This window comes from Heptranchias perlo, chromosome 1 (assembly GCF_035084215.1).
Source record: "Heptranchias perlo isolate sHepPer1 chromosome 1, sHepPer1.hap1, whole genome shotgun sequence".
Taxonomy (NCBI): Eukaryota; Metazoa; Chordata; class Chondrichthyes; order Hexanchiformes; family Hexanchidae; genus Heptranchias; species Heptranchias perlo.
The window spans coordinates 66379497-66399841 of NC_090325.1; the positions used below are offsets into that span (position 1 = coordinate 66379497).

Here is a 20345-nt window from a genome sequence, read left to right on the forward strand (position 1 = left end):
TGTGCCTCCAAATTTAGTATAATTTTCAAATTGGATCTTTAACTGTCTATTTCTTCATCCAAGTCATTAATATATATGGTGAAAAGCTAAGGCCCCAGTATCAATCCCTGGAAAACATCATTCCAATCAGAGAACATTCCCTTTGTCCCTACTCTCTGTCTCCCACCTCCCAACCAAATACCGACCCATGTCACAAGGTTACAACCAATTCCGTGCGCTCTCATTTTTTCTAATAATCGCTTGTGCAGGACCTTATCAAATACTTTCTGGAAGTCCATATAGAAAACATCCATTGACACTTCCCTATCCACCACGCTAATGACTTCCTCAAAAAATTCAACTAGATTAGTCAGACATGACCTACCCTACGCAAATCCATGCTGACTCTCTTTGATCAACAACATCTTGCGCCTTTAATGTAGTAAAACATCTCAAGGCACTTCACAGGAGCATTATCAAACAAAATTTGACACCAAGCCACATAAAGGGATATTAGGACAGGTGACCAAAAGCTTGATTAAAGAGGTAAGTGTTAAGGAGTGTCTTAAAGGAAGAGAGAGAGGTAGAAATGTAGAGAGGTCTAGGGAGGGAACTCCAGAGCTTATGACTTGGATGAAGAAATAGAAAGTTATATAGATTCCAGTAACTTCCCCAAAATTGATGTTAAACTGATAGATCAGTAGTTACTTGGTTTTCTCTCCCTCCCTTCTTTAATAATGGAGTGACACTTGCAAATTTCCAATCCAAAAGCACAATTCCTGAATCTAATGTGCATACAAATATCTGCATTTATTTTGGAATAAAACCACGTGGGCAAAATTAGGGGCACCGGTATCAGCTGTGGCTCATTGACTGCACTCTCACCTCTGAGTCAGAGGTTGTGGGTTTAAATCCCACTCCAGAGACTTAAGCACTAAATCTAGGCTGACAACTCAGTGCAGTATTGAGGGAGCGCCGCACTGTCGGAAATACCGTCTTTCGGATGAGACGTTAAACCGAGACCCTATCTGCCCTCTCAGGTGATAAAAGATTCCATGGCACTATTCAATGAATAGGGGAGTTCTCCCTGGTGTCCTGGTCATTATTTTTCCCTAAATCAACATCACTGAAACACAGATTATCTGGTCATTATTGTATTGTTTTTGTTGGACCTTGCTGTACACAAATTGGTTGCCCCGTTTCCTACAACAGTGACTACACTTCAAAAGTACTTAATCGGCTGAAAAGCACTTTGGGACATCCTGAGATCGTGAATGGCTCTATATAAATGCAAGTCTTTCTTTCTTTCAATGCACCTTTTGTTAAAAAAAATTCTCAGCCTGACTTTTCAGTTTGTTTTTATCCCCACCCTGACACACTCCTTGGCCAAGACTGTAAACTGGGGCTTGATCTTGTCAACTCTTGAGTTAGACAGTAAGACGTGTGTGAAGGCAGTCTGGGTGACTTACCCATTAACTATTCCCTCCTTACAATTGGGAAGTGTGTAGGTTGTACTTAATATCTCTTCCTGATTAAATTTAAAGTGCAGGCACAAATTAAAGTTCTGCTACTCTTTGGTATAATAGGTTGGTAAACCAAAATTAATCTAGGTGTATCAAAAATGGTGAAAATAAGTGTTGTGCAACTCAGTGTTCCCTCTATAATGGCCAACCATTTAGAGTCCTCCACACTATAATGCAAATATACTGCGTATAGAGTTACCAACTTTGGTTGGACGTATTCCTGGAGGTTTGATCATGTGGCATTTGATCACATGACGCTCAATCGCTGCAATTTCCAAATGTTATTGCACTTACCTTATAAAGCTTGGGGTTCCAGTAGTTGAGTGCCTTTGCATACAGTTTTTATTTTATTTTCAGCAACCTGAAGAAATTTCAGCATAGAATGAGTGGCTGAAACCGAAGATGGGCAGCGCCTTGAATGCCTAAGATAGTTGTCTCCTAGCTAAGACGGTAACTGAGAGTCCAGGCTACAGAGGCATTCAAAAGCACTTTTTCCGGGATCGCCAGCAGCGGCGCTCAGGAGATTAATCGCCCATTCAGGGAGAGTCCCGGGCAATCCGGGAGGGTTAGCAACCTGAAATTACTACAACAACGACGAAAGATTAATTCATTATACATCTATTAATTCCTTACAGACATTTTTTTAATAGATATTCGTCCAAGTTAAAGATGGAGTGAAATCGCAAAAGGTACAGGACAAGTAGGTAATTACCCTCTGGACTAGCTATATGCAATGCACAATGATGTTTTCCCCTATTTTCCAGGTATTCCTGGCTCAGGTCTTTGCAATCCTCCCTATCTTACCTCAAAATTCCGATTCTGCATCCATCTTGCTACCACCACCACCGTATAAGATAAAGCAAGACAGAGATATACACTGACAAAGAGAGTGAGAGAGAGCAAAACAAACAATGAAAGAGAGCAACAACAAAAAAAGTGAGAACGCGACGGAGGAGGTGAGTTGTTGGGCAAGAGTGCATGGGGCTACAGGGATGGGGACTCATGGGCTGAGTGAGGTGGGAGTTGGAAAAAAAAAGTATATGGCTCAATTTTCTGCAACAGGCTGGTATCTGTACGTCTCAAGAATCAAGGATAGAAAAAGCCAATCTCATTTTTAATTATAAAATTTACGTGCCCGGTATAAGCAAGGAAATAAGAGGTTTTCCCGGTTGGGCGACCAGCAGGGGCCTTGTAATGCATTGTTAATTGGCTGCAAGCGAAGATAGTCAGGACGGTGCGCATGAGCGAACTACGCATACAAGGAACCTTTCTCCCGGATCACCAGCAGCAACTCATTCCAGGAGACTCTTAGCTGTCCATGGTCACTCTTACGAGAGGTTTTTGATTTTACAATTATGTACATTCAGTAAAAAAAAATGCAAAATTAGGTTGTTAATGAACAAAATTGCACAGATGAAAATTGGTACCTTCCTCTTGTTTATGCCCAATTTTCTCCCATCCTCTCCTGAAAGCACTGACTCATGCTGATGTAATTCGACCGGCACCGTTCTCTCTTCAGTACTTTGCCCATTTTCCATGCTTGAGGCGTGTCAATGTATTTGTTGACTTACTACCATATTATTTCTGTTGTTGTATATTACTAAAAACATTTTCATAGGGGAGCTAGTGTGTCAATATTTGCAGAGGTCACTCAAAAAAAATATTAGGACACTAGAGCAGTGCTTTCCTAATTTCTGTGTGAGGGACCCCTGTAAATATTGACACACTAGCTGCCAGCATAGAGGGGAGGGGGGGGGGGAAGAACTGAACAGTTGTTGCAGGCTGAGGCTCTGACATAGCATGGGAGCAAAAGACATTCATGTGACTCTCACGAGGCTTCAGATGTAACGCATGCTTGGTTCAGTTGGTAGCACTCTAGTAAGAGAATTGTGGTTTCAAACCACAATCCAGTACCTGAGCACATAATCTAGGCTGACACTTCAATGAGTACTGAGGTTGTGCTGCATTTCACAGATGATGGGGGTTAAATTGGTTGACCCCCGAAAACGGGAGCTGAGGTCATGGTGCGTGATTAACCCGCGCTCGATCGTAGCGTTGCAGGCTGCATGTAACGTTTATGCTGGCTAGTGATTTCAATGACTGCTGCGTGCAGCTAGCGCAGCAGCAAGGGGCCCCAATATCAGGAGTGGCTAGCACCATTTAAAGGCAACCTGCACCATGGCTGCAGGAAGTGGTACAAGTCAATTATAAAGTGACTCTGTGCTGCAATATAGTGAAGCATGGTGATGATAGGAACTGTGGAATTTTTAATGAGCAACAATTTGGCTGCTCAAAGTTTGCGGGACCCTTATATTTTCAAAATATAAGTTACGGGTCTGAATGGAGATCAGAAATCGCACACATAAAACATAGATGCAGGTCTCATCCTTATGTTTAAAAACTGTTGTTTTATTTTAAAATATTGAATAAAGGTTGCTCATAAACTACATCCCACAACTTCCGATCTGCGTGCTAGACCCCACCAATTGGCCGATCTGAGTTTGTACCGGGCCTGCGAGAGAGCGTACACCAAGGTTCTCTGATGATGCACTAGAGGCCTTGGTGCAAGAGGTGGACAGAAGGAGGGGCATTCTATGTCCGCCGGGGGGTGGGCAAGGGCAAGAGACCCTCCAGACATATGCTCCCAAGGCAGTAGGGGACGAGGTCAATGCCAGGAGCGTACCACCGTGTGTTAATTGTATCCATGTGATTTATATCAATTAGTGTTAATTGTATTCAGGTGGTACATATCAATTGGGGAGTCTCTTGTAACCATATATATGAGAGCTGATCTCGAGTGTGGAGTGTGTGATGTGGAGCTCTGTGAATAAAGGCTTAGAAGCAACTAAAGACCAGGCTCTAGTATTCTATCCTTCACCAGGCTATCCAGTTTGTAACACCACAAACATGGATGCAGTGTGATGATTTGACATGAGTGGTCAAGGTGCGTGAGATCAACTGTCAAGTGGCATATCCTACCAACTGCACCACTAGTCTCATCCACTGCTCCATGCACTACACCCCCTACCACCCACCTACCAACAGACTCTTTCAATCAGTACTTAACTCTTCCAATCAGATGTTTCCTCTCACCCTCACACATTACCACTGTTGCAAGCCACACCCCCACAACTCTCAGGTTACACACACTGGCAGCTATTCAATCATGACAGCCACATCACCCAAACATCTTGCAGGACACTCTCCAAACCACTTCCCGCCCCTTATGAAGGTGGCGCGTAAAAGAAGGCAGCAAGTGGCAGTGGTTCCATGGAACATGAACCCGCTGACCTCTCTCAGGATGACAGCCTTCCTGTCCCACCCCAGCCAATCTACCAGTGCCCTTGCTGTTGCCTGTCAGCTAGCCAGCCTACTCCCTGTAGAGTGTTGAAACTTTATTATAAGAACATAAGAAATAGGAGCAGGAGTAGGCCACACGGCGCCTTGAGCTGGCTGCACCATTCAATCAAATCATGGCTGATCTTTGACCTCAACTCCACTATCCTGCCCGATCCCCATATCCCTTGATTCCCCTAGAATCCAAAAATCTATCTATCTCAGCCTTTAATATATTCAACGACTCAGTATCCACAGCCCTCTGGGGTGGCGAATTCCAAAGGAACATAGGAACAGGAGTAGGCCATTTAGCTCCTTGAGCCTGTTCCGCCTTTCAATGAGATCATGGTTGATCTGTGACCTAACTCCATATATCCCCTTAGCCCCATATCCCTTAATACCTTTGGTTAACAACAATCTTTCAATCTCAGATTTAAAATTAACAATTGAGCTAGCATCAACTGCCATTTACAGAAGAGAGTTCCAAACTTCTACCACCCTTTACGTGTAGAAGTGTTTCTTAACTTCACTCCCGAAAGTCCTGGCTCTAATTTTTAGGCTATGCCCCCTACACCTCGTATTCAAGTATAGGAGACTTCCGAAAACAGGTACAAATGCATCAGCAGCCAGAAGCAATAATCCAGCAACTAACCTGTAACTCCTGCATGATCCCTTTAAATAGCGCTGATGGGGGCTCCTCCATGCCACTTAAGACCTGTTCAGCTGTGCGAGGTTAAGACAGTGTGTTGGCTGGAGCATGGAGTTCCAAAATCGCATCTGTCCCTTTAAATCAGCGTAGTACACTGATTTATGTCATAATCTCCTTACTCTACATGCTGCCGGCATTTGTTAGGTGTGCACCCACCTTTAACAAGATGGCATCCTGCGCATGTCACACTGGAAGTGTGCGCGCATATCTCGGACGACATTTTCGGAGCTTAGGTGTCCACGTAGCGCCTACACAATGGGCGCTACGCAGCCGAATTTAGCCCTTGATGTCTGTTTGAAGAGATGTTAAACTAAGTGGTTCAGGTGGATGTAAAAAAAAACTCCATTGCACTCTTCAAAGAGCAGCGAGTTCTCCCACTGTTCTGCCAACATTCCTCCCTCAAACAATACCACTAAAATTAACAAGTTATTCATCTCATTTGCTGTATGTTGGAACTTGCTGTGTGCAAATTGATTGCCGCACATTTACCGACAACAGTGAGTCCACTTCAAAAGGTAACTTGTCCTGAGAGACATGATATGCTATATAAATGCAAGATCTTCTAAAACAGATTGAGCCAATTTCTTAAGTCAGTTGCTGTGCCTGATGGAGAATCAAATGTAGGCTGCTGCACTACAACAGGAAGCAGCAACCCATGCCTTGGACACTGCAACAAGATCTGTCGCTTTCAGTGCATTGATTTGCGCAGATTGATATGGTTACATTTAGTGTTGCGTTGCTTCCATGGGAGCTAAAGCAGAAGCTATTATAGCTTCTCTTTGGAAAAAAACATTTTTTTTGGGGTGGGGGGCAGGTAGGTAGAGGAACTGCTGAAATTGTTTAAAAGAAACTCGCAGGACATATATGGTAAGGCACAGATAGCTATAAATAGCACGGTCCCTCTCAAGGGTCCCCCTTTCTCAACAGGTAGAATGTAGCTAAATTCAACTTGAAGACCACATTATACTCTAGAGTGTCTTTTTGTCTTTGAATGGTATCCCTGCCCAGAGACTCCAGATGGGGAATCCCGTTTCACCTAAGGCCTTGCATCAATAACTTACCAAATATTCCCTTCCTAAATGCCCAGAGCCTAGAAATTATCAGAGAGAGTTACCTCTTCAATTTATAGGATGCCTCTGAGAATCTATAGAGTGATCAGATCAAACCATTTGTAGCACTCTATTATGGTAGCAGCATTGAAGATGAGATAGTCAAACTACCAGCATCAGGATCACCTTGATCAGGAGAGAACGTTAGGCACTGTCCTTTGGATGAGGTGCTAAACCAGGTCCTTTCTTGTTTGTTAAAAATTCCATGGTATTATTTAAGGAAGTTCAGGTAGTTTTCCTGGTAACCTATGGATTAAATGTTAAACCAAGATCCTGTCTCCTTCTTCCGGTAGCTCATCTGCATGTTAAAGATCTTAAGAAACAGCAGGGAGTGTTGCAACCAGCATTCCTCTCTCAATGAACACCACCAAATGGAGATGAACTCATTGCTCATCACTTTCTTGCTATGTGTGGGATTTTGTTGTGTACAAAATAACTGCCATGTTTTCCTACAGAACATAAATCACTGCACTTCAAAGTAATTCATTATATGTGAAGTGCTTTGAGATGTTTCTGAAATGTGATAAGGTGCTTATATAAAATGTAAGTGTTTCTCTTAAAGGAATATTGTCCCATGATTTTGATGCCTCCTGCTAGATAATGATCCCATTGTGATGTGTGTGGAAGATAAATAAATGAGAAAGAATGGTGAGATATATTACACCTCGTGCAGTTTGCTCAAATATTTGACTGGTTTCATTAATATAATATTTAACATTGAGCACTCAGAATTGGGAAAATAGGCTCCAATTACATGCTTCTAATGAAATCTCTGAAAGTAACAACTTAAAAATGGTTATTATACATCATTTTATTGATACATAGAAGTTACAACACAGAAACAGACCATTTGGCCCAACCAGTCCATGTCAACATTTATCCTCCACTCAAGCAAATAGTCCTAATCAGCTTTCTCCACCTGTTCCCATATCCCTTTTCCTACATCCACCTATCCAATCTAATCTTGAATGTTGACATAGTTTCTGCCTCAATCACTAATCCTGGAAGTGAATTCCACAGCCTCACAGCTCTCTGTAAAGAAGTTTCTCTTCTTCTCTGTTAAATCTCTTACATTTAATCATATATCTATGCCTCTGCATTCTAGACCCCTCAACTACTGGAAACAGTCTGCTTCTATCTAACCTGTCCCATCCTTTCATATTTTAAAAACTTCTATCCTATCGCCTTGTAATCTACATTGTTCTAATGAAAAAGGACCCAATTTTTCAAGGCTTCATATTTGTATTTCCTCATACCATGCAGCATCCTGGTAATCTGCCTTGTACCTTCTCTAAAGCCTCAATATTTTTCTATAGTGTGGAGCCCAATACTACATACAGTACTCTAACTGGGATCTTATTAAGGTTTTATATAGGCTCATCATTACCTCTTGGGCTTTTATATTCTATATCTTTTGTGATAAAACCTAGAATCCCATTAGCGATTTTATACAGCTTTATCAACCTGAGGTGCTGCCTTTAATGTCCAGTAAACCTGTACCCCCAAATCCATCTGCTTTTTCACAACACCAAGCCTAATTCCATCCAGAATATTACTATTATTTTTTAACCAAAATGTTTCACCTCACACTTAACTGACATTGAATTCCATCTGCCACTTACTAGCCCATCCCCTCATCTTATTAATGTCCTTGTGCAGCTTCCTTTGGTCTTCCAAAGAATTAACAATACCTCTTATTTTAGTATCATCTTCAAACTTCAATATCACTCTCTCTAGGCCTAAATCCAAATCATTCATATACACAGTGAACAGAAGTGACTTCAGAATTAAACCTTGTGGAACACCAATACCCACTTCCAACCACACCGAAAAAAATGAGCGGCAATATGTGGCAACGGCTCACCTGCCCGCCACAGAATGTATCCACTTTTCATCCCACTTGAATGAAAATTAGACGAGCTCTACAACAGACAGGTGATCCACCCTGCCAGTTCACTACCCAAGCAGCAGCGAAGGTGAACATTACCCCCACTCTCTGTTTTCATGAGTTTTACCCAGAATCATAGAATTTGACAGCACAAAAGTCCATTCAGCCCATTATGCCTGCCCTGGCTCTCTGAAACTTAGTCTCATTCCCCTGCACCTTTCCCATACCCTTTTAATTTTTCTTTTCAAATTATTATCCACTACCCTTTTAAAAGCTATTATATATTCTGCTTCCACCACTGTTTCTGGTGGGATGTTTCATATCCTGATATCCTTCTGCATATATAAAAAAAATATAGCCTCTCCTAAAATGACAGTTCAAATCGATAAATACTTATCTCCCCTTCCCAAAACTATGGAGAAGAACTTTATTAACTCAGTAATACTCTCAGCTAGGTTTCTCAATTGAAAATGTTTGGTGCATAACAGATTTTACGTTGGAGCTCTCTGCGCGCTGGTTTAGAAGAACAATTCGCCTCAATGAATGAATGAAATGACTGACCGACATACAGGAGGCTGTCCACGATTCCTAGATCCTGCCAACTTGTAGATGTGAAACAGTAGGTCGGTTGGAGGGGGACTGGGGGCGGGGGGGGGGGGTTAACTCCAGGGAAGTTTGGCCATATAAGGGATGGGGACGGGTCGACATCACGAAGGAGCTCGAGCGCTCCTCCCCCTTCACTTTTGAGAGCGAGAAAAAAAGAATACGCGAAGTTTGTGTACATAAGACTTAAAGGCGGCTCAGTGAGTCGGTCGGTCCGAGCAGCAACAGCACGGCCTCCCGCCCGGAGAGAGATGTTATTAACCGTGGCCGCTCCTCCCGCCGTGGCACTGACTCAGACCTCGAACTGTAAGCCGGTTTAGTGCAGGTGGCGGTGAGAGGAGGACGTCGGGGCCGGTTGAAGAGTGCGGTTGGTGCCCGACCTCCGGCTCGTTGTGCGAGGGGAGGATGTGAGTGGGCTGGTGGTTATTTACTGTGCGTGTTTCTCTGGCCCGGTGTGAGGAGGAGCGCCGCCCGGCTGTGCTGGAGGAGGCCGATCGTCTCTCCATTACACTGGGGCCCATGAACTAAAACAGCACAAAATGGCGGCGGCGGCGGCGGCAGCAGCGGCGGGGACGGGGAGCCGGGCGGCGTTAACAGCGGAGAACAGTGTCGGGACCGCGACCGGCACCCGGAGCACCGGTACCAGCCTCGGTAACAGTAACAGCGGCAAGAGCGCTGAGCCGAGGGAAGAACCGGGCTCGGCCCAGAGGCAGCTCGCCTCGTATAGGAAGCACCTCCGGAAAGTCAAGAGCGTCGATTTCGATGTCTCGGTGGAGAAGGACCTGAGCCCGGACCCGTGTCCCCAGGCCGACCCCGGCGCGGAGCAGCCCGTGCATTACGGTGGTGGTGGTGGTGGTGGTGGCGGCGGCGGCACTGCGGGGGCAGCGGCGGCGGGATATGGCGGCTCGGCCGGGGCCATCCTCATGGATATAGGCGCTCCTCTCAGGTAAGGTGCTTTCCCCCCCCCCCCCCCCCCCCCCGGTTACATTAACGCGCTGTGACCGCGGCTCCCGCTGATGGAGGGGAGAGGGCGGGCGAGGGGAGCCCTTGCCCCGGGCACGGGTGTAACGGCGGAGTCGGTCACGGGACGGGGTCGGCAGGCTTCGTGTTTGAGGCAACCTCATTTGTGATGTTTGCCGAACATAGGAGGGTTTGTAACTGTGGTTAAAATCTGACCTGTAATGAATAAATTAAATGACTATAATGTGTGTGTGAAAGGGGTGCTGCTCTCACTGGACTGCGAGTGATGGTCGTGGTGTGTGTTCGGGGGCTGTTGAGAGATCAGGCCGGAGGTACATGCCTTCAGCCTCAATGTAAACAATCTTTTTTTAAAACAGTCGGAGTCCTGTGTGAGTGGGCGAAGTTTGGGCGCAGCTACATGTGATTTAGTCTTTTTGTTAAAATCTGAGACTTTGTGTGTTCTGGTTTTGCTGAGTTTTATTTATCGAGATAAGTCTTTCCCAGTTTCCTGTACTGGTTTTGAATATGTTGTCGGTTGTGGTATCGTCATATGATCCTGTTTGATCTTCGGTGAAGGACCGACACTTCTCGCTCTTTTTTATATGTTAAAAAAAAATGTGTCGTCCCCCTTTCCTCCGCAAGGCTTGAGTTCTGTTCATTTTGGAAAGTTAGTGATGTTGCCGAAGTCACTTCAGAAGTTAGTACTGCGTACGTGTAGACACAGCGAGCGAGGACTTTGTAGCACTTCATGGTACTACAGCCTCGGGCCATTGCAAATGGTTAAAGTACCAACGGATCATTCACGGTGAAGTTAGTGTAGGCTATTTTTCATAACATTGGATAATAATGGGACGAAAAACACGTTTCTTTTTTCTCAAGATCTGCCCGCGGTAGTAAGTTGGGTTATAGTTTTAGTTCCATCTGTGAATTTAAGCAACGTTGTAGATTGCTCGTAGCACGTGAAAGGAGACACGCGTTTAGTTTTTTCTGATATTTTGGGCATCAGACACTAGGCGTCTTAACATTTGCAACTCCGTGCGCAAGAGCGCAGGGTCTCTGCGTACACATGCCAGATTCGTGTAGCCTCTTGTGCATTTGTAATATTTTTTTAAATGAACACTTTGTGTGCGAGTGAGATAATGTACCGAACTGTTGTATTTTATATATTGGATTTAAATGCTGTAATTGTCTAATGCCAATTTGGGAGGTGGAAGTGTTAGAAGTCTCCTGTGGTATTAATTTATAAAATGTTACCAGATTAACAGCTGTAATTACATTTAAAATCACTAAAGCAATTTGCATTTATATAGCAGCTTTAACTTAGAAAAACGTCCAAAGATGTTTCAGAGGCATACTAAAAGGAGATATTGGGTGGGGAAGAGGGTAGATAAAATCTTGGTCAAAGGTGTGTTTTAAGGAGGGTCTTAAAAGAGGAGAGGGGATGGAGGGGTTTAAGAGAGGGAATCCCAATACAATCAGATCAGTGCATGGCCATACTATGTTAAATGAATCACCACTTGTGTCTAAATTTGGAACATAAGAAATAAGAGGCCATACGGCCCCTTGAGCCTGCTCCGCCATTCAATAAGATCATGGCTGATCTTCAACCTCAACTCCACTTTCCCGCCCTATCCCCTTACTCCTTGATTCCCTTGGAGTCCAACAATCTATTGATCTCAGTCTTGAACGTACTCAACGACTGAGCATCCACAGCCCTCTTGGATAGAGAATTCCAAAGATTCACAACCCTCTGAGTGAAGAAATTTCTCCTCATCTTAGCAGATGAGATGATCTCATCTAAATGTCTGACCCCTTATCCTGAAACTCTGCCCCCTGATTCTAGACTCTCCAGCCTGGGGGAAACAGCCTCTCAGCATCTACCCTGTCAAGCTCTCTCTGAATCTTATATGTTTCAATGAGATCATCTCTCATTCTTCTAAACTCCAGAGAGTAAAGGCCCAGTCTACTCAATCTCTCCTCATAAGACAACCCTCTCATCCCAGGAATCAATCTAGTGAACCTACGTTGCACCGTCTCTAAGGCAACTATATCCTTCCTTAGGTAAGGAGACCAAAAGTGTACACAGTACTCCAGGTGTGGTCTCTCCAAAGCCCTGTACAATTGTAGCAAGATTCCCTTACTCTTGTACTCCAACCCCCTTGCAATAAAGGCCAACATACCATTTGCCGTCCTAATCGCTTGCTGTAACTGCATGTTAACTTTGTGTTTTGTGTACAAGGACACCCAAATCCCACTGAACACCAACATTTAATAGTTTCTCACCATTTAAAAAATATTCTGTTTTTCTATTCTTCCTATCAAAGTGTATAACCTCACATTTCCCCACATTATACTCCATCTGCCACCTTTTGCCCACTCACTTAACATGTCTATGTCCCTTTGCAGACTCTTTGTGTCCGCCTCTCAGCTTACTGTCCCATCTAGTTTTGTATTGTCAGCAAACTTGGTGGATACATTACGCTCGGTCCCTTCATCTAAGTCATTACTATAGATGCAAATAGTTGAGGCCCAAGCACTGATCCTTGCAGCAGCCCACTAGTTACAGCCTGCCAATCCTGGAAATTGATTAAAAGTGTAGCCGAACACTTTTTGGGAAAAGTTCAAAATATCAGGCTTTGAAATTTAGTCTTTCGCCCTGACTTTTGACCTTGCTTATGAGTGTTCCACACATTAAGTAAATTATTTGTAGAATTGAAGTGTCATTGGAGTAGTAGCATGGTTTTGGTTTTATAATACAACAAAATAAGATTGAACAATTTACTGGTACTCTTGCATCACTGTAAAGAAACAAACAAAACTTGTTAGCTTTTAATGAAGCAAAAATGCAATATGTCTTAACATTTGATATACTTTACATGTGCTCCATTCGGTGTATGGACTGGTAAGTTTGAAAGGAAGTTGGTTTGACATTTTGTCAATGTTGGTTTCACAAAATTTTGCCTGTCTATGACCTCTAATTGGCACTGCCTGCTTTTTAAAAAATTAGCTTGTATTTTGGAGTTTTGTCCCGAGTCATGTTACTGTGTTTAGAATTGTGAGATGACTGGAGTACAAAAATTGACCATGTGTGTATTTGGCTTTTCAAAATGACTCTTCATAAACTTTCTAGTAGCAACTTAAGCAAGTATTAAAATTATCTTGTAGCTGCTTATAAACGGGAGCAGTATTTTAGAAACTTGGGTTAAGTCCTGTTTGAGAGCCTTCATTAGCTCAATGAATATTTTTGATAATCTGGGACCATCATTCTATATAACTAGTATGTTCAGATGTTTAACAAATGTTGGTCTAATCCAATTGCTTTATTTTCTCGTGGAGGCCACTAGTTCTAATACAAACAAATGGAGTGTTCCAAGCCACTGTACCACTCTCCCTTAACTAGGCAATGAAAATAGGTATATATTTGTTTCTCCTACCTTTTTCTTCCTTCCCAATTTTCTTTTCATTTTCTCTTATGGAAGCAGTGCTTTGGACTGAGAGTGGTCCCATGACTGGTAATTCTCCCCCCTCCCTCCTCCACCTCTCTAGCACCATACCTAAGTAGTCATTCTTCAGGTGTGACCCCCAGAGAGGGAGACAGTATTGGGCTTTTTGACTGGCATTTCTCATTCATCAACTCATGCTAAGGTGGTCAACTGTCTGAGGCCCTCGGCTATATTCAAAGAAACTGCCAAATGTAGGATGAGTTAATGGGCCCAAAATGAAAGTTATTCATTTCCATCGACTGCCTCTGTCAGCTGCTTGTGTACAAGTCAGAAATAATATCGATTGTGTTGAGCGGCTCATCATCTATATTCTACTACAATGGTGACGTTACTAACGATTCAATTTTGGCACATTCATAATGTTCAGCCCTCAACATGTGATGGCAAGTATAATGGATAACCATGCAAAGTGTTGACTTTTTTTACGTTGCTATGCTACTGACAGTGTTCTATGGTGCCAAAACTCTGACTCTGGTTAGGACCCAACTACAGTGACTATCGACCTTTGACTTGTGAAGTCAATAGTGCCTACTCTGAATCAACTGGCACCGATGCATCACAAATGTCACCATCAATCAAAGGACTAATGTTAATTAATTAATGCCAGCAAGTTGACTATTGTGCTACTTTGGACGTGCTGCTTGCAACCCCCAGAGACGATGGTTAACCAGATTTTCTTGACCATCAGATTGAGACTCTCTGCATGGATGATAGCATGCTCACTGGGCGGATCAACAACTGAAGACAGTGCAGCATTAATTGAAACTTGAATGGGGAGAAAGCTTCAAAACTGCCCCTGACATCCATGATGCATACTTCCAGTAGAGATCACTGGATAATGATCAAGACCAAGAACCGTGGCAAATATTTTTCCTACCCTATCTTCAAGTTAGCACAGGGATGCTGAGGCCCATTATAATGCCCCACTACTAAATCTATAGTGACTGGAGATCAAACCAGGGATTATCCTAGTCAGCTAGTTCAGTACATTGTCATGTGATTAAAGTTATTTTCTTTGGCAGTAAGATCCTACAGTAGTTATTGTGATGTCCTTTTGAATATTCTACTTTTGCCAAAAGCTTGTGCTTTTTTTTTTCCTGAGACCTAATGGTGTGGTGGTTTTGTACATTTCTGTTACTTAGGAACTGGAGTAGGCCATTCAGCCCCTTGAGCCTGCTTCACCATTCAGTTAGATCATGGCTGATCTGTACCCCAATTCAATTTTACCCACCTTTGTTCCACATCCTTTGATGCACTTGCCTAACAAAAAAAATCTTATCAATCTCAGTCTTGAAAATTTTAATTGCCTTGCCATCCATAGCCTTTGGGGGGAGCGAGTTCCAGATTTCTATTACCCCTTGTGTGAAAAAGTGCTTCCTGATTTCATTCCTAAATGGCCTAGCTCTAATTTTAAGATTATGCCCCCCCCCCCACCCCTACAACCAGAGGAAATAGTTCCTATATATTAATCCTATCTAATGCCAAAACCATTTTAAAGATCCCGATCAGATCACCCCTCATTCTTCTACACTCGAGGGAATATAAGCCAAGTTTATGCAACTTGTCCTCACAAGTTAACCCTTTAAGCCTTGATATCATTCTAGTGAATCTGTGCTGTACCCCTTCCAGGACTATGGTTCAGTCTCCAAAATTGAACTCCGTACTCCAGATGGTATCTGACCAAGGCTCTGTACAACTAAAGCACCACTTCCTCATTTTTGAATTGTAGTGAAGATGGTACAGTTTGCAAGTCCACTGTCACTGTTGTATTTCTGACTTTTTTAAAGCCTGTCCATTCAGATGTGGGAAACAAAACTTGCAGGTGCCTTCTCTGCATCACAACTGTCCCTATGCTAGATGTTCAGATGAATTGTCCTCGATTCCAGTACAGTTGGTATCAAGTATAATCTGTAATTTGTATTTATATTATGGTCCTGGACTTTAACATGAAAATCCAACTGGGCAGGAATTGTTTTTTTTTGACCCACAAATGGTTTTTGTGTCACTTGCAAGCCCACTTAACATAACTGGTGTGTAACCTTTTGTGTTCATCACACACATGGTTAGTTTCATCTGTGGTATGAAGATCATACAAGTATGTACACCTTTTTTTAATACACTTGGTAATTTATATGATTTCTCGGTTGTGGTGAAAGGCATGATTACGTCAGACTTTTATAGTATACCATTTTTTGGCAACATATTCAACTGAATTACATCTTTTGCTTAATATAAACAAATGTGTGAATGGAGTGTGACATGGAATTTGCTGTCAGTGAGATTGGGAAAGGATCTGTACACAATTTTTCAAATTTTTAACCTGGGATGCCTCTACAGGAGATTAATTGCAAGTCATGATGGGTCTGGTTATAATTTTCCACAATTTTCTTGCATTGCCAAAGGTGTAGCAATTCAGTCACTGAAGGTTTGAAATGTAATCATTTCTAACGTAGTATTTAACGTTTCTTTGTGAACGTTTGTAGAAGTTGCTGAAGGAAACTATTTAGTGGTGCCTTAGCATGCCTTCCTCGCATACCCAATACTAGCAAGAAATGAGAACTGGTAGATTTTTTTTTTTCTCCTCTAAATGAGAGTACAGGTAATCCTGGTAAATTAAAGGTAAAAAATAATTTGAAATATCCTTTTTTTTTCTCACAGCAAATATGGAAAATCATGCACAGAGCTTTATTATGGCATGAGTTCCAGAGCGAAGGCAGGAGCATTCCTGAAATTCAATACTATTTTATTTAAAACTTTCTCCATATTAAGAGATATTTGAAAGAAAATGTGGAAAGAAAAACCACAACTGTAGTTGGCATGTGTTAAGTAGTAACTGAGAGACCTAAAATGTTATGGAGCCTTTTAAGAGCATTTGTGTTCTACCCCAGGGATTTACCGAACATTAATGTTTGCAGAGTCATTTTGACCTCTAAAAGTAACTGGGAATTGAGTTGGATCTTGCAGGATATAATCCATGGTTGATTTGTTGGCATAACCATCTTGAAGACCTACAGTTGAAGGCAAACATTGCTTTTAATACATCAAATTATAACTGAAAGGGGATAATTACAAAAATGTGTGGTCCTCCTATGGTAGTCCTATGTCTTAAGGACAATTAATGTGCTCTGCTGCAACAGATCTGTTGTACTTCTATGCTATAAGAACATGTTTCAAGATGTAAAACTTTCCCAGTACTTGGAATTTACTCAAAATTAATTGTTCTCATCATTGAATTTCAGAATTGATTGCCGCCTTTTGAGCTCTCATCTCTGACGTGACGTGTTTTAACTAGGGTTTTTTCATGGAACACCTGCTAATTCATTACAAGTTATCAAATCAAGGGAGGGGAGAAAATCTAGAGTCTGCTGACATTTCCTGCATCCTGAAGTGTTAGCACTTGGGGTGGGGGGGTATCCCTCTTTCCTGCAATTCCCAGTTTTTGTCTAGAGGATTCCTATGTTTCTCACTGCTCTTATTTAAGAAATGAAATAATTCCCCCAAAAATTCTGTAATGGTAGTAGTGGATATCTTCATCCAGTTTTCTGAAGTACTGTTGCGTTTTATTTTCTTGTCTTGTTCCTTGCTGCACCTTTCCTGCTTTCTCTTGATTTATTTGCTTGCTGATGTTTATTTCTGTACCACGTTCTGGTTTGTGCCCTTTCTTGATGATCTAGTCTTAGTTCTGTCCCAGGCAGTCCCACCATTAATTATCTATCTATCATCCATTTCATGCCAATAGAGGAGATTACATGTGGTTCTGGGGGTGAACAAAATACTGTAGTTACACATAGGTTGATGCAGAATCACCTAGAGTAGTTGGAGAGGGGAGAGAAGGAGGAGGAGAAGTGTCTTGCACCACAGTTACAGCATGTATAGAGCCATGTGTGATAATTAGTGTTTCTGGCCCAATAAATTACAATGTAAAATGAAATCTATTTTATGGTGTATGCTAGGTTTGTGTGTCCTGGCAGCTGCTTTTTAAATCATGTCCTCATGATTACTTGGTTAATCAATTGCACCATTAAAAAAAAATCAGACCATACATTTAATGTTAAAATGCTTGATTTAAAACAACACTGTTCTGATGTAAAACAGGTGTGGGAAAACTGTGCCAGTGTGTGAATTATCATGGAGAAAATCATCCAGTACGATCTCTTTCAATGGACTAATTTTGTGTTTTCCAATGTTCTGTCTTTTTGCTCTCCTTTTCTCTTTTTTTTGTTTCTTCCCCCCCCCCCCCCCCCGGCCCGCCCAAAACCAAAATGTGATAACTCTTGCTAAGGGATGGTGCCACAAGTGCTGGCAGGCATCTGGCACATCAGCCCAAGTAGCCATTTTTCATGCTTGAGCTAAATTAATAATGTCAGTAGGTTATTTCACCACGGTGACATCACAGCCATGTCTCAAGTTGTCTCTTTAAATATCTGTAAAGCTGCACTTTCCAACAAGGGCAACTGAACAGTAATAACGGTTGGGAACTCCAGTTGTTCCTTTTTTTTACTCCCAGTCCAGGGTTAACTAAAGTTAATTTGCACCCCCTACCCCAAAACCCTGGGTGCCATCTCCAATGAAGCAACAAACGACGCAGGCTGGGAATGATTCTTGATCTCTGGCTGCATGGCATAAAAGAGCGTTCATCAACTGAGTTGATGTAATACGTAGAATGTTCTGCATAGAAACAGGCCATTTGGTCCAATAGGTCCATGTGGGTGTTTATGCTCCACATGAGCCTCCTCCCACCCTTCTTCATCTAACCCCATCAGCATATCCTATTCCTTTCTCTCTGTGTTTATCTAGCTTCCCCTTAAATGCATCTATGGCTAGTTGCCTCAACTGCTCCTTGTAGTAGAGGGTTCCACTCTCTGTGTAAAGATGTTTCTCTTGAATTCCCTATTGGATTTATTAGTGACTATCTTATATTTATGGCTCCTAGTTCTGGTCTTTCCTACAAGTGGAAACATCTTCTCTAAGTCTACTCTATCAAACCCTTTTTCATAATCTTAAAGACCTCTTGGGTCATCCCTCTTTTTTTTTTCCTAGAGAAAAGACCCCCAGTCTGTTCAATCTTTCCTGATAGGTGTAACCTCTTAGTTCTGGTATCATCCTAGTAAATCTTTTTTGCACCTTCTCCATTGCCTCTATATCCTTTTTATAAGATGGAGACCAGAACTGTTCACAGTACTCCAAGCGTGGTCTAATCAACGTTCTATACAACTTTAGCATAACTTCTCTGCTTTTCAATTCTATCCCTCTAGAAATGAACCCCAGTGCTTGGTATTTTTTATGGCCTTATTAACCTGTGTCGCTACTTTGATTTGTGTATCTGTACCCCCAGATTCCTCTGCCCCATTTAGACTTATTATCCAAGCAGTATGTGACCTCCTTATTCTTCCTATTAAAATGTACTATCTCACACTTATCTACATTGAGATTCATTTGTCAATTACAGACCCATTCTGCAAGTTTATTAATGTCTTCCTGTATTTTGTCCCAGTCTTCCTCAGTATTATACCCCCCCCCCCCCTCAATTTGGTGTCACTTGCAAGTTTTGAATTTGTATTCCTGATTCCGGAGTCCAAATCATTTATGTAAATGGTGACCAACAGTGGTCCCAGTACTGATCCTTGTGGAACACCACTTCCCACCTTTTGCCAGTCTGATTAACCCCTACTCTCTGTTTTCTGTTTTGTAGCCAGCTTGCTATCTATGTATTTTGCTACATGTCCCCCCAACTCCACATGCTCTGACTGTAGTCATGAGTCTACTATGCAGTACCTTTATCAAAATCCAAGTAAATAAAGAGACACTGTTCCCATTGGCGGAAGGGTCGAGAAACGGGATATGATTTAAGGTGAATGGCGAAAGGATCAAGAGGACATAAGGAGAAACTATTTTACGCGGCAAGTAGTTATGATCTGGAAAGCGCTGCCTGAAAGGGTGGTGGAAGCAGATTCGGACGTGGCTTTCAAAGAAATTGGATAAATACTCGAAGAGAAAAAACTTGCAGGGCCACAAGGGAAGAGTGGGGAATGGGGCTAACTGGATTGCTCTTACATAGAGTGGGCACCGGCTCGATGGGCCAAATGGCCGCCTTCTGTGCTGTAACTATTCTATGATTCTAATTATCCTTTCCGCTAGGAATCTGGTCCCACGCCAGGTGGAGCCCGTCCCAGTGGTACAGTTCCTGTCCCAATACTGGTGCCAGTGTCCCATGAAATGGAACCCCTCCTTCCCTCACCACTCTTTCAGCCACACATTCACCTTTCTGATCTGTCTATCCCTATGCCAATTAGCATGTGGCTCGGGTAGTAATCCTGAGATTACCACCCGTGAGGTCCTGTTTTTTAATTTAGTTCCTAACTTCTGATATTCCCTTAGCAGGACCTCCTCCTTGTCTTCCTTATCTCATTGGTGCCGACATGGGCCACGACAACTGGATCCTCCCCCTCCCTTCCCAAATTCCTCTTCAGTTGCTCCGAGATGTCCTTTACCCTTGTACTGGGTAGCAACACACCCTCCGGACTCTCGGTCGCAATTGCAGAGGACGCGGTCTATCCCCCTGATTATAGAATCTCCTATGACTACAACCTTTCTGATCTGATTTCAGTTCAATCCATTAGAAGTTCACTCTCTGTCCTTACCAACCTCTGTGCTCAAGCTCTTAAAATATTTGATGTTAAATGTAAATTTGATTTTCTTTGAGAGTAATTGACAAAACATCAGCTTAAACCTAAC

General features: G+C 42.5%; 1 protein-coding gene across 3 annotated transcripts in view; it reads left to right on the top strand.

Moving 5' to 3' along the window:
• Window positions 1-1823: 1823 nt before the first annotated feature.
• The window catches only part of map3k1 (mitogen-activated protein kinase kinase kinase 1, E3 ubiquitin protein ligase), a 124235-nt gene continuing 105713 nt past the window's right edge, over window positions 1824-20345 (top strand). Inside the window, exons 1-2 of one of the 3 annotated variants that reach the window (XM_067986192.1) lie at window positions 1824-2191; window positions 2267-2458. Coding sequence is in view for 1 of the 3 variants with exons in the window: in XM_067986173.1 (XP_067842274.1) it covers window positions 9687-10093 (407 nt within the window). In the remaining 2 variants the exon portion in view is untranslated. Of the gene's footprint in view, window positions 2459-9273; window positions 10094-20345 lie in introns of those variants that run through there. The other 2 variants (XM_067986184.1, XM_067986173.1) reach the window with 2 other exon arrangements.